General features: G+C 39.2%; 1 protein-coding gene across 3 annotated transcripts in view; it reads right to left on the bottom strand.

Moving 5' to 3' along the window:
- Dnah7c (dynein, axonemal, heavy chain 7C) overlaps positions 1-14,905 on the bottom strand; it is a 382,050-nt gene that overhangs the window by 166,406 nt on the left and 200,739 nt on the right. For 2 of the 3 annotated variants that reach the window (XM_011238631.3, NM_001310335.1), the window contains 5 exons: positions 12,091-12,189; positions 8,724-8,972; positions 4,475-4,624; positions 2,325-2,507; positions 1,369-1,545 (listed from right to left, as the gene is read on the bottom strand). In XM_011238631.3, coding sequence (XP_011236933.1) covers positions 1,369-1,545; positions 2,325-2,507; positions 4,475-4,624; positions 8,724-8,972; positions 12,091-12,189 — 858 coding nt within the window. Of the gene's footprint in view, positions 1-1,368; positions 1,546-2,324; positions 2,508-4,474; positions 4,625-8,723; positions 8,973-10,952; positions 11,528-12,090; positions 12,190-14,905 lie in introns of those variants that run through there. The other variant, XM_006496387.4, reaches the window with a different exon arrangement.

Genomic DNA, 14,905 nt, shown 5'->3' with positions numbered 1-14,905 from the left:
TATGATTATAATGGCTATCCATAACTTCTGTAAGACAGAACAGAAGTCCTACTATGTTAGAAAGTGTACATAAAAAAGTTTGGTTTTGCCATCTATCCAAGGCACATGTCCATAATGTAGACAGTTCATTTCTTTGTAGAACTTAAATTCTCTGACAGTGCTAGGGAAGAAGAAACACAAATTCTATATCTTGTTTTCTTCTGACTCTCAGAGCATGTATGTTTAGATGGTTTGGAGCATGGTTACTTCCTGTTTATAACACACTTAGGTGCCAGTCAATGACTGAAAGAACAATGATACCCATTTTCTCATCAGCATCTTGCACATTCCTCAGCCACTGCCCCAGATACGCAGGTCTCTATCCTCACATGTATTTGCCTGGAAGCCCATATTTTCCTTCTTATCTTTCTATCAAGCATTTGTTTTAGAAAATTTGAAACATACATAAACATAAACACTACAGGCACATGAAAATATACAACTGCTCACCTGAAATAAGAGAAAACTGCTAGGTTGCAGCCTCTGCTCATCCATGCACAAGTTGGGAAACCCAGTCTGCTCTTCTTCCTCTAAACCTGCCCACACAGAAAAATCTTCTCCACCCATATGGAGAGAACTCCAGGCTAACATGTCAATACATCTCCAAGTTTCTAGCAACCCACCCAAGAGTGCCCGCCCGGGGGCTAAGCTTTTGACAGTGTGTGGATACAATCCCAGGTGTTAGCTAACACACCATCTCTCCTCATCTAAGCTCTATTACCCCCTCCCCCGCTTTAGCCTGGATGTGTGACTTCACTTACCTCCACCTTGGAGATTAGTGGACCCACCTGAGAGCTGCCTCCTAATAAACCTGCTTTTACCTGCTTTTAATCTGCTCCAATCTGGCCTACATCTGTGACACTCAGGGAGAGATAAAGAAAATAATCAATAATATCTAGATACTGTAATGCACAAAGCTAGGCAGGCTTTTCAGGTGTCTTCAGTTTTAAGAAAGAATAATTATACTGATAACACTGTCTCCATTTCTAAGATGCTACACTTTGCCTGTTTTTGGATAATAGTTATTATGAGTTCAAGCCTTTTTATTTTGGTCTGAGCTGAGGTTTTAGCAGGCAGTGCTGACATATGCCTGTAATCATAGCACTTGGTAAGCAGAGGCAGCCAGACTCCAAGTACAGGCCAGCCTGGACTCCAGGCCTGAGAAGATTTGCACCAAGGAAAAGAAATAAAAAAAAAAAAAAATGGAAAAAATTCCAATCATACCTAACAAAAAGTATGTTTTCCATTAGCTTTAAAAAACATGTTGAGATTAATACATTTAATTCAAGTTTTCCACTTTTTAAATCTTAAAGTTCCAGTTTGTCTTACCTTTGTATGCCTTCTGATGAATTCAACAGAGAGAGGGACCATTCTATCAAACAAGCCTTCTATAAATTCCTTCTGAATGATACTGACTGACTGTGGTAACGTGTTTATCCAGGACACCATCAGTGGTCTCCAGCCTAGCATGTGAGGCTCCATGTAGATCATGCCACACCGGGAAACCTGGAAGGACACGTGTTGGTTAGCATCCAAGTACTGCTCAAAACGTTCCATTGCTTCACAGGCTCAGTCTGCTCACATGACAGGAAGGGAGCAGTCATCGCTTGAGGTGGATTTAAGGACATTTTCCAGAAACGATGTGTGATTGTAAATGGGTAGATACCTTCTTACAGATGAAGGTTGGAGGTCTCATGATGTATATCTGTTCCCAGGCACCTAGTCATGGATGCTTTTCTGTTTTATGTCTCTCAAGAACAAAGATCACCAAGTCCTTTGCTAGCCTCACCACTGATTCAGTTTGGCCACATGCAGTGCCTGGCACAGGGGACTGACTACAGCAAGCAGCTCTTAGAAGCCTCCCGTTGATCATCAGATTTCCCATAATGAAAGAAAATCTACTTCAGTTAATCACTGGGACAGAATCAGGTGGGGTTAAGCAGGGAGTCCTGTGCACAAGACCTGGTTTCCTACTGGGTATTAAGATGAGTTGGAACATCTGTTTCTTACAACCCTATAGGGATAAAGACTTAATTTTATATCATTCCTTGATCCTAGCTTATGTGTGTGATTTTGTAAAATGATCCAAAATAGGAGAAAAAAATAAACAAATTACTAAATCTGCCATGATATGTGAGCAGATAGTGCCTGCTCGTTCAGGACCACAGATTGCTTTCACAATGGAATGTATAAGTACATTCAATTTAGAGTAAAGCTACCAAGTAAAAATAAACATTTGCAGAAATTGTGCAATTCATAGGTAGACGCCAAACTTGAGACCTTACAGTGGCTGGAGAGGCGACTTCCAGATCCATCGGTTCAAAAATCAGGTTCATTTGTGGTGACATTTGAATAATCTCCCCACTCATCAGACACAGCTTCTTGTTGTCATCCAGCACAGTGTTCATGTTCTCAATCCACACGGCATCAACTGGCCCATCAAAGATTAACCACTTCCTGTCTGGAGTCTACATGCAGAGTGGATAAAGGACAAATGCAATGGAGGAAACAGATAATTTTTTAAAAAAATTAAAAATATAATTTATTTTACCATGAAAAGATAAAACAGTACTCTTTAAAATGAACTATAAACAGGCAGGTGCATGTATACATCCATGCAGGCACATTAGCACACACACACTCATACACACATACACACTCATACAAACAAACACATGAGCGTAGATGAAGAAGTCTACATATGCCATGGACAATACAAAACTCTAACACCTCACTTGATTCAATCTTTTCAATGTGTCCAATGCTAAATACATGTAAACTGCTTTTAAAATATTAGAACTGAAAATACTATTGATAGGGAAAACAAAATGTTCATTTAAATATGCGTGTTCTTAGTATTCTCTAATAGATCACTCTTATGAATTCTACCTAACATTTTTTATAATGTTAATGACTTCTCTGAACTATGCTAAAACTTTGGTTTTCTTCTACAAAATAAATTCTCTCTCTCTCTCTCTCTCTCTCTCTCTCTCTCACACACACAATAGTGTAGGACAATGGTTTTCAACCTTCCTAATACTGCGACCCTTCAATATAGCTTCTCATGTTGTGGTGACTCCAAACATAAAATGACTTTCATTGCTACTTCATAACTGTCATTTTGCTATTGTTTTGAGTTATAATGTAGATATCTGTGTTTTTAAATGGCTTTAGGTGATCCTTATGAAAAAGTCATTTTCCTTCCAAACAGTTTGTGACCCACAGGTTGAGAACCACTTGTATAGGATGCGAAAATCAATATAACGTTCACATAAAGTTCTGTACACCAGTAATAATATGTACTAGTGATATATCGATAATACAAAGTCAGTATAATGTCCTGAAAATATTATGAAATATAAAAATACTTACACATTGTCCAGAAAATAACCACCTTTCTGGTTCCTATAATTCTACCTGGTCATGTATGCAAATTATGTTTGGTTCACTGTCACCTTACTTGAGTTCCAGTCGTGATGAAACTAAGTTCTTCTTACCACAGTCTCAGACCCCATGGTTAACTCCATAGGACCGTGAGCTGCCCCAGGGTCAGCACCCTATGTTCACATCGAAACTGGTACTTGTGTGCTCGGAACTCAGGAGGACAGCACGGAAGAGTACTGATTACATTATGCTCTGGATGATCACTGAGACCATCACTCCCTTGAACTCTCCACTGCCAGTGCCTGTCAACTGTCACTCTGGGGACACTGCTGTGACCTTGAGCTTCATCGTCTGAAGGACTTCTTTTTTCACCCTGCTCTACTGGTTTTGAGTAAACTACTGCACCTTACTGAGATTTAGTGTACATAGGGCATAGCTTTCTACACAGTGTAATGTAAGCTATGTAAGGGCACGTTGCACAGAGGTACCCCATGGCTCTTTCTATGTAAATGATGTGCCTGTTTACATGTCTAGAAGCTTCATGTTACGTTATTCTGGCCTGAGCACACACACTTTGGACCCTGCTTATGAGTGTGACAGTCACCTGCACAGAACAAGGCACAGAAGAGACCTCAGTCCTGCAATATCTGTTAAGTCCAGCCTCTTTTCTTCCAACCGTACTACATGGAAAGTTCTGGAACACTGGACATTTTTTGTTCTGAAGTATTTCTAACAAGGATACAAGGGCAGCAGCTCAGACTGCAGACAGAAATGATGTCAGAGAAGAGGCTGTGTGCCACATCACTTGAATCATCCACTCTCCTGACTTCCAAGAGTTCTGTAAAGAACCTCCAGGACAGAGGTGCCCAGGGACATGATCTGTGCTGTCCTTGTATGTGCTACCATCATTCCTCAAAGAAATACCACCAAAGCCTCCAGTAACATGCTTTCAGTAAATATCTTAAGACGTAAATAACTGGGAAAGAATCAGATACTGGTCACAGGACACATAAGCTTTTTGAAATCTACATGTAAGAAGAAAGACTCTTACCGAGGAAGCTGCAAATGCTCTAAAGCTGACAGCAAGGACCCCATCAGACCACTCGTGGGAAACCAAGTCAAACTGCCCATAAAGCTGGCCCATGGTGACAGACTTGGGATTTAAAACTGTTATTTGAACCTTGTTTTCTTCCATTAGTCCCTTAATGAAAAAGAAAAAAAAACCAGCATTATTTATTTCAAAGGATACTATCTTTCCTCATTGAAAACATGATTGTGCATATAAAAATATCTTAAGAAGCCTACAAAGAAGCTGCCAGCAGTAAGGAATGAGTTTAACAAGGTTCCAAAGCACAGGGTTTGAAAAGAAGTCCTTTCTATGCTCTCTGTAATGCCAATGAACAACTGAAGAGTCAAGCTTTGACGTATTGTTTATAAAAGTACTTTAAAGTAATTAAATACATAGGGATAAATTAGTAAATTGTGTTCGGTCTCATAATCTGAAATCAGAGAAAGAATTGACAACTGCTTGGTGAAGGCCCACGTAACAAGAGATGTAGGTGTCTGGTGTTCTTGTTCTCTTTCAGTTAAAGGAAAAAAAATATTGTAAAAACTGTTGACACACTTCTGAGTTCATCGGCATTACAAAAGTAAGCTTTGGCTAGATTTGGCCTATTGGCTTTAAATTGCTGACCCTTCCTACAAAATGTTCTCTGAGAGAAAATAAAGAGTTGTAATGAGAGACTTCCCATGGAGTCAAAAATTTAATACTAGTAAATTGCCCATTTTGGCCAGAACCCTGGTTCTATGGAATTATTATGAGACATGTTGGCACCCCTGGGGCACATAAGTCTTACTTTTAAATCAACACAATTAACTGTTAGAGCAGACTCAAATTTATGGAAAGTTGAATAGAAAGTGCAAAGCCTCTGGAACTGTCCCCCTGCCTCCCTGACAACGCCCCTCCCCCACAGCAGCACTAACACACACTGGGAGGCACAGGGAATTACTGATGATTGTGTGGAGATGCACTATGGCTGAGCATAGTGCATAACTTATATTAGTGTTGACTCGGTGTTTCACTCTGTGGGGTTTGCTAAATACACCATGATATGTGGCAGTCACTATAGCAGTGTGCAGAATAATATAAGTTCCTTAAAAATCCCTTGTGATCAAACTTTTCTTAGTCATTTATTTTATATGCAACAGCATAGCAAGTCCAGTTGATGCCAGTTCTGCCCAAGCTTTGAAGCAGCACAAACCAGCAAATCAGAGGGCAGATGTGTAAATAATTTTCTTAAGTTACAAGACAAAGCTCAAAGTCTTTGCTTTCTTCCCTGTGTCTGGAAGAGCTTTACCTGGTGTACTGGCTAGTTTTGTGTCAACTTGACACAGCTGGGGTTATCACAGAGAAAGGAGCTTCAGTTGAGGAAAAGCCTCTATGAGATCCAACTCTAAGGCATTTTCTCAATTAGTGATCAAGGGGGAAAGGCCCCTTGTGGGTGGGACCATCTCTGGGCTGGTAGTCTTGGGTTCTATAAGAGAGCAGGCTGAGCAAGCCAGGGGAGGCAAGCCAGTAAAGAACATCCCTCCATGGCCTCTGCATCAGCTCCTGATTCCTGACCTGCTTGAGTTCCAGTCCTGGCTTCCTTGGTGATGAACAGCAGTATGGAAGTGTAAGCCGAATAAACCCTTTCCTCCCCAACTTGTTTCTTGGTCATGATGTTTGTGCAGGAATAGAAACCCTGACTAAGACACCTGGAAACTTCCCCAGTGTAGAAGAATAGGGAAACTGTACCCATTTTTAATCAGGATGAAGTTGCTGCATTTAAAGACAGGTTTTATTCCAAAGGCCAGCAAGAAGCTGTAGGCAGAGTATGATAGCTAAGGGAATAGCAATGTTATTCTTAAAATTTCCAGAGAGTGAACAAATCATTTGGACTTCTCGGGACACCAGAAAACATGCATATAACTTCTTGATTCCTGCCCCTCACTCAGCAGTGTGGTGCCTTCTCCTTTCAGAAACCTTATTTTTGTGTGTGGCAAAACCAATTATGTCATAACAGTGATACAGTAGCAGTGTCAAAGATATAGACAAGTAAACAGGAAAGGTAAGATAAGAAGGCAAGCTGAGGGTTAAGAACAAGAGGGATAGGAAAATGAAGGAATAGAGGAAGTAGCATGAAAAGAGGTGGAAAAAGTAGTGTGTCAGTTTATGACAGTAGACATAAATCTCCTGAAATTTCCCTATAAAATAGAAAGACCACATGTGGACATGGGTGAAGACAGGCTCCCACCCCTGACTACACAGCTATTTGTAACTGGTACCCAGGAGCAAAGGGAAAATTGGTTCTGAACAATGGCATGTCACTGGGCATATGAACTACTCTAGAGCCAGCTCCATGCCCAGGAGTAGTGGGCCAGCACAAAATGAACTCTAAGCTTTTTATTTCATTTCATCGTTGTTCTCTTGTGGGCTTTTTTGTTTTGTTTTATTTTGTTTTGTTTTGGCTTTTCTTTTCTTTCTTTTCTTTTTCTCTTTCTTTCTTTCTTTTTTTTGTCTTGCTTGGTTCTTGTCTGTTTTGATTTTCTTTTCTTTCTCTTTCTTTTGAGAGATAAAGAACATGAGGTTGGATGGATAGGAAAATGGAAAGGATTGGGGAGGAATTGAAGGAGGGAAAACATGACCAAAATGTATTATATAAAATGTAAAAATAAAAATTAATATAAAGACCATCAACCTAAAGAAATGAAAATTCAAATTGCTTATTATTTTAAAAAGGTAAGTCACAATGATAATAAGAATAGATATGAAGCCATACCTAAAGGTAAACAGATACACAGGGAAACACAGATATAGTATTAGTGAAACAAAACATAGCAGATTCAAGGTAAACAAGACAGGTGAATATTTCTGTATTCATTCAAAGAGAAACTTCACAGTGAAGATATGATGATCAGAGACCCCATTACAGGCCCCAGGCACTGAAATAGGAGGGAAAAGCTATCCAAGGCACAAGAGGTGTGAGCAGAAGAGCAGTATCAGCTGCAGAAGTTCATCGGTTTAGCACATCAAATTAGGTCTCAGTGTGTCTTGCCTAGGAACTTTTGTAGCTAGACATGACCCAGAAGTAAAGAGCACTTGTTATTCTCGCAGGGGTCAGTTTCTATGTCTAGTAGCTCATATCTACCTCTGAATCCAGCTCCAGGGAATCAGCCACTCTCTTTTTACCTCTAAGGGCACACACACATACACACACACACACACACACACACACACACACACACACACACTCACAAACACACGAGCACATGCAAACACATACATGCACACATACATACACACAAACACATTCATGCACACATGCACATAAATAAATAATACAACTTGAAGAAATTTGAATAGTAGTCATGTCATATATCCACATATGCACATATATGTCTTAAAACTAAATTCACTGGCATCTCTTAACAGAAACTTACATTACAACTTCTCAGGAAAAAACATATTTTCCTAAAAGTATTAAAACCTCCAAATGCAAACACCATTGCATACGCCAGCAAGATATTGCTGAAAGGACCCTGATATAGCTGTCTCTTGTGAGGCCATGCCGGGGCCTGGCAAACACAGAAGTGGATGCTCACAGTCAGCTATTGGATGGAACACAGGGCCCCCAATGGAGGAGCTAGAGAAAGTACCCAAGGAGCTAAAGAGGTCTGCAACCATATAGGTGGAACAACAATATGAACTAACCAGTACCCCCAGAGCATGTGTTCTAGCTGCATATGTAGCAGAAGATGGCCTAGTCGGCCATCACTGGGAAGAGTAGCCCCTTAGTCTTGCAAACTATATGCCCCAGTACAGGGGAAAACCAGGGCCAAGAAGTAGGAGTAGGTGTGTAGGAGAGCGGGTGGGGGAGCAGGGGGGAGGGTAATGGGGGACTTTTGGGATAGCATTTGACATGTCAATGAAGAAAATAACTAATAAAAATTGGAAAAAAAAACCTTCAATTTATTCTGTATATTCATTTCTTTTTAAAAACAAACAAACAAAAAACCTATGTATTACCTTTAACCAAAAGAGAAGAAATTAAAGACTGAAAGGCAAATTTGTAGGATATTCATCTGTGTTGGACTCATTGCTTGTTTCATTTTGCCCTTCTAATTTTATCATATACAACTCGATTTCTGTTTTTAATGATTTTACACTCTGCCATGGAAAGAATATTTCAAAATCACCCTGTATCCTTTCTGACACAAAGCCAATTATCAACAAGCTAATGTATTAATAGCACACAGACCTTTTCACAAATGTCATTTAATGCTCCAGCTAGAACACGATATGCACTGGTCTTCCCTCCAAATGGCTCTCCAACAATCATGAAACCATGGCGCACAATCATCATCTCGTAGATCTGAAGGATCTTCTCAGAGAAGAAGTCGGTCATTTGCAAATTCATGGTGTGGCAGTTGTCTCTGATGGCAGCCAGCAGATCATTGTAATCTGGCTTTGGTAATTTCACCCCAGGAAACAAATCTGAGGTAATTCCCTGATAAAAGGTGCAAATTTTATATTGAATATATTTATAACCAAAAGACAAAACCAAACGATTTTCTACTAGCCAATGTATCAAATAAAGTTGCATTTCATATAAATGAGAATAGTGCCATTATACCAGTTTGAGTCTTTGTCTTCTGGTAGAAAAACTCATACCCTAAAGTCTGGCAAACTAATTTAAAAATTGGAAGTTGGATATGACATGGCTGATAAACTATTATGAACTGTTGCATTGGTGTGAGGTAACACATACATCACAAGAAGGGAGCCGGGAATTTACCGACTCACATGCTGGAGCAGGTATGGCCTTGTTGAAAGAAGTGTGCCATTACAGGTGGGTTTTGAGGTTTCAAATGCTCAAGTCAGGCCCAGCAATAGATGCTCAGAGACACAAACTAAAGGCAAGTTAGTAAAGAAAAGTGACTTACACAGAACTGGTTCTAGAATAACTAGCTATACCTAATGGTTGACTTTGATTCTGGCCATTTACATAGACAAGAACAAGTTCAGAAGTAATTTCAGTATGAGCATGCATTATGTAGGTTGAGTGTTTCAGGTTAACCCAGAACATCAGAACAAGACTTTTATGAAAACTTTGGTTTCCCTATGGAGAAGGTTAGGTTGTCACACTAGATAAGGATAATGCTATCTACCTAAGAGAGAGAGAGGAGAGGGTGTGTAGATATGTGGATACAGGGAAGAAGGCCATGTGGCGATAGAGATTAATATGTTTCTATGAGATTAGTATAAAACAACCACAAGATAGAAAACATCTAGGATTGCAGGGAGCTACCAGGAGCACGAAGAAACAGAAAAATTCCCTAAAAATGCCGGTGGTGGTTTGAAAGAAAATGTTCCCCACAGTCTACTAGGGCACAATAAGGGGAAATGGTTTTGTTGAAGGATGTGTGTCATTGAGGGTGTACTTTGAGGACTGAGATATGCTCAAGCCAGGTCCAGTGTCACTATCTCTCCCTGCTTCCAGGTGTAGAGCTCTCAGCTCCTTCTCCAGAACTAAGTCTACCAGCATGCCACCATGCTTACTGCCATGATGATAATGGACTAAACCAGCTCCAATTAAATGTTTTTCCTTTAGAAGAGTTGCCTCGGTCTGTCATGGTGTCTCTTCACAGCAGTACAACCCTAACTGACAACCTATGTTTTGGTCTCTGGCACTCTCACATAATACTTCTTGACTCAGAACAAGAAGAGAGTAAGAGCTTATGTTGTACTGCAAACTTGCAGGACATCATCATGGCAACCTTAAGGATGCTAACACAATCATATAAAGTACATTTGTAAGAGCTGAGGCTCTACATGGAATGCTTATGGACATAGAGTTAATTCCAAGATCTAAGGAACAACTTTTAAAAATTGTTAAGCCTATTTTATAAATTTCATTACAACTTATATGAGAGTTTACTATTTTTTTTCACTCTGAAGATAAAGGTGAAATTTCAGAGGTAGTTAATGAGAAAGCATATGCCTGAGTTGTATTTTAAAAATTTGAGCTACCAATTTAATCACTCCCTCAACTAAATCAGTAAGCTCCCTTGGGGCACTGTAGCCTGGCTGGCCAGGATCCCGGTGCTCATGCACATGCCACAGATACAAGTTTTTTGTCATCTTTGTGTTGCACTTGGACTGACATAAAATGAAGACGGTGATGCCACTTGCTCCCCTTTGCTATTGGGGACATGAAATGTAGGTAGGCAAGGTTTTGTGCATGTATCAGGCTGGTCTGTAGTTTGCCATGTGGTATAGGCTGGCATCACAGGCATGATATTCTTGGCAATATTATTTGATCCAGGCTGGGCAGTTAATTGATATGTGTAGGTATATGCTTAACATAAGCAAGGCCCTTACTTGATCACTTGATCTCCAGTGTACTCACACAGACACACACACACTTATACACACACTCACAGTATGCCATCCATAGTGAAATGTAATGGTTTCTAAATAAAAGTACCTTTCACACAATAGCATTCAAGTACTTTGAGGATAGCCCTGAAAGAAGAAGACAATGTGGAAATTTGTCATCCGGTGCTTCTCAACCAAGACCAATGAATATTCCTTGACTCTCCTGTCAGGTAAAGACTAGACATACTCATCTTTCTGCTTGCTGCTGTGAGAGTTGTGTGTAGACATCTCACTCGGGTTGGAGGTGACCTGCAGTACATGACGTTGACTTACACAGGAAATTTTCCTGACTGGAAATGTAAAGCACACTCCACTTGAGAGAGACATCACTAAACACAGAAGCACTATTACACATGAACATGTCCACTGACACACACTCCCACCCTCTGGAAGGAAATGCAGCTTTCGTTTCTGCAAAATTTGTTCTGTGTTTCAGCACCAAGGGTATGGAAGGAAAACTTTAGGCAGAACACTTGTCTTTCCCTGTTGATTTCTTCCATGAAGATATGTGCCCTGCCAAGTCTAGACCCAGGGAGAATTCCTTTCAAAATGATGAAAGACAGTTGCTACAGGAGGACACTCGTGGAAGCATTTCTTATCTTCCTCCCAGGGCAGCTATGGTTCAAAACCACACCACGACCATTTAGTAAGAGCCAATGACCTATGACTTTTTATGGTAGACAAAGAGAAGAATAAGAGATTTATTATAGAAACAATTATCCTAATACTTCTTACTCCAGCTATTCATAATCTAACCTTAAAATATAACAGGATTTTCAAATTTGGCTCTTATATAAAATTATCCTGAATAAACAATTTCATAAAAGTCACCACATTCTTTTAAAGAAATATAATTCTTATTTTATCAAATGCTAAAGATTCAATGGTGTGCTAACATAACTACTTTTCAACACAGAGTTTACATTCTCATAGAATTTATAGAAAATATTTTATAACTTTGTTAATTATTATGATGCAGTAAAAACACATAAAATATTAAGCTGTTATAAGTTTCAGAAGCAACAATCCCAGAAAACATATTTCACACAAAAGCAGGACTGGCTTGTATCCCTCTGAACATGCCACTGCTTTCCACAGTGCAAGTTCCTACAGAGAGCTCTGCAGACATGGCTGCCTCCTGCACTACGGTAGGAGTGCTGACACATGGAAAGAATACGTGCTCTTACCTCAAAGAGTGGCAAATCATGGGATAAAAACTTCGGCAGATTTACATCAATAATAGATCTAAGTAGCAAAATTTCTTCATTTTCATTTGGATATTTCAGCTAAAAGAAAATACAGTCATGAGGATTTCTGTCATGGATACCTTTTTTAGGTCTATACTTACACAAATGCACAGCACCTAACAATCTAAACAATTGCTCATGTTTTCACTGTATTTCATTATAGAAACTGATGTCTATCCTCAGAGAAGCCCTTGCAACATGAACATAGGCAGAACTGACTACATTTCCATGGATATTTTGATACAGGATTGGTGACCAGGAATTCAGTACACTGAGAGTTGTCACTGCCTGCTTTTTGGGTAGTGCTTGCTTACTCAAGACCCCTGATAGGTTAGTTCTGTAAAACTCTGAGTGAGGAATATTGTGAATTAGAGTGGATGCACAGAGCACCACAGTGCGTGCTGGCTACCTGCTGACTGCCTGTTCACATGCCAAGCAATCAACAAGCTCCAGAGAGAAGGTGGAGAGGGTTAATTCAGTCAATGAACATACATAAGAAATCTTAAACTCTAAATGTCTGTTGAGTGTCCAGTATTTACTAAAAATCTGACTGAACTTGGAACTTGTTGCTTATACCTATATCAACATTTACATAATTAGTGTCTCCAAAATCTAACCTTAGAACTATTTCTCCCAAACTCAACTTACTCAATATGTCATTCAAAAGTTCCCTGACCATTTGGTTTGTTTATTTGGCTGTTTCCTAGAATTCTCTCTTGTCTTCTTGTCTTACAAAAACATATCTACAAAAAAGAAGAAGAAGAAGAAGAAGAAGAAGAAGAAGAAGAAGAAGAAGAAGAAGAAGAAGAAGAAGAAGAAGAAGAAGAAGAGAGAGAGAGAGAGAGAGAGAGAGAGAGAGAGAGAGAGAGAGAGAGAGAGAGAGAGAGAGAGAGATATTGATTCTTGTTCTTTATTAAGCAGCCTCAGGCTGTCAGCACATATCTAACTCTCCAGAGCTCCCAGAGGTCAAAATTAACCTGCTCATCTAGTCTTTGTTTTTAATCAATGTAACATAAAATGAATTTTGAAGTATGAAACATCATGTTTATTATTTGAGAGTCTATTATTTGTAAGCAAATGCTTAAATTGTCTCTTTTGATAGAACAAAACAAACTTGAAAATATTCAAGCCAAAGCATTCAACAATCTAAATTAGCTTGTAACAAAGAGTGATAGAATTCATTTTCAGGATTCATTTGCAGCCTAACTTCTATAGCTCAATTCTAGTCAAGATTCCAGCTCTGATTTGCACTAGGACAATGTATTATCTCTCCCATTATCTGGCCACAAAGTAATCCTGACATGCCAGGGTAGTATAAATTGTTGCTTCTAGGCACTTGTGTTTATTGCAAAAAAGAGGGGTGGGGGTTGAAGTTATGTTAGGCTAATATGAAATAGAATATAGCCACCATATATCAGAGTTCTTAATAGAGTTATGATAGAGGGTAAAATGCAAACCATTTTTAATCACAAGAGATGTATTTTAAAATCTATATCTTCTACAAATTGTAAATGTGAACATTTCATAAAACTCCAAGGTCACATTTCTGGAGCTTGCTCTTAAGAATAACTTATCTTGGCTTCATAAATAACTAATATATGGCTCTATTTTATGGTTCTACTTCCAGAGAGAATTCAGCCATGTCCTGAATTTTCTATTGTTTTTATGTATTTAGTTATGATTTTAAAATGCAAACATCTGATCATTATTACCACTAGTCCAGATGTGACCACAACTGTCAATTACATAAGTGTTGCAGGATATTTGATCACATTGTGAACCCTGAGATTGTGTTTACTGGGAAAAAAAAAACTGTTTCTAGTTGTGGTGAGCCTTAGCACATACTTTTAATCCCAAACAATGAAGATAAAGAGTGTGTAGAAGGCAGCACCCACGTTTGAAAGTGCTACCTATTGAGTGGCAGACAAAGAAACAAATCAGAGGATAGAATAGGATATGCTCAACTCTTACAAGAAGAGAGGGGGAAGGGAAGCTATAAGAGGGAGCAAAGCAGAAAAAAATGGGGTGAGGAAGAAGTTTTACCAGGAGAGTTTTTGCAGAGATCGGTTGAAGGGATAACAAGCTAGACACAGGTGAAGACAGAATGACCTAGAGAATGAGAAGGAGCCAGAGACTAGAACATATTGTCAACATTAGTATGAGACTAAGCAGAGCAATTCAGTAAGAAACTGAGAGGAGTCAGGTTGAATCAGTCAGCTTGGAGAGGAGTTTTGAACCAGAACTGCTGAGTTGAACCAGCCAGCAAGAGTTCAGAAAACACAAGAAAGGGTGAGCTTATTGAGCAATAAATCTCATAGGCAGAAAACATACTAGGCCTAGATAAGACTGTACAGAGGCTTAAAGCTTCCAGGCCTAGGTTAGCAGATTGAGGCAGTGAGCCTCGGGGATGACAAATACAGTGGGAGAATAAACGTTTCTGTAAGACGTAGTGATGATGTTCAGGGGTTTCTATGTATTAATTTCTTTATTCTCCACAAAGTGCTGCATATTATATAAATAGAAAGCCTTCAAAAGATTTGTTGAAAGTATGTGACTGTATTCTTCGGTGCTACCTAACTTCATATATTTAAATGTAACCAATAAGCATTACCTGTATCCTGTCTTACAAAGATTATAACATTTTATTTTCATTGTCAGCAAAGTATTTTTTCCAGTTAGTTGATGAATGCAACCAGATGCTGGAACTCTTATGAACACACTTGCTCCTGAGATTTAAGAATAGAAATGAAGTGAG

The sequence above is a fragment of the Mus musculus genome, chromosome 1 (genome assembly GCF_000001635.26).
Source record: "Mus musculus strain C57BL/6J chromosome 1, GRCm38.p6 C57BL/6J".
NCBI lineage: Eukaryota > Metazoa > Chordata > Mammalia > Rodentia > Muridae > Mus > Mus musculus.
Note: the sequence above shows the minus strand (reverse complement) of the source record. Positions and strands in the feature narration are given on the sequence as shown.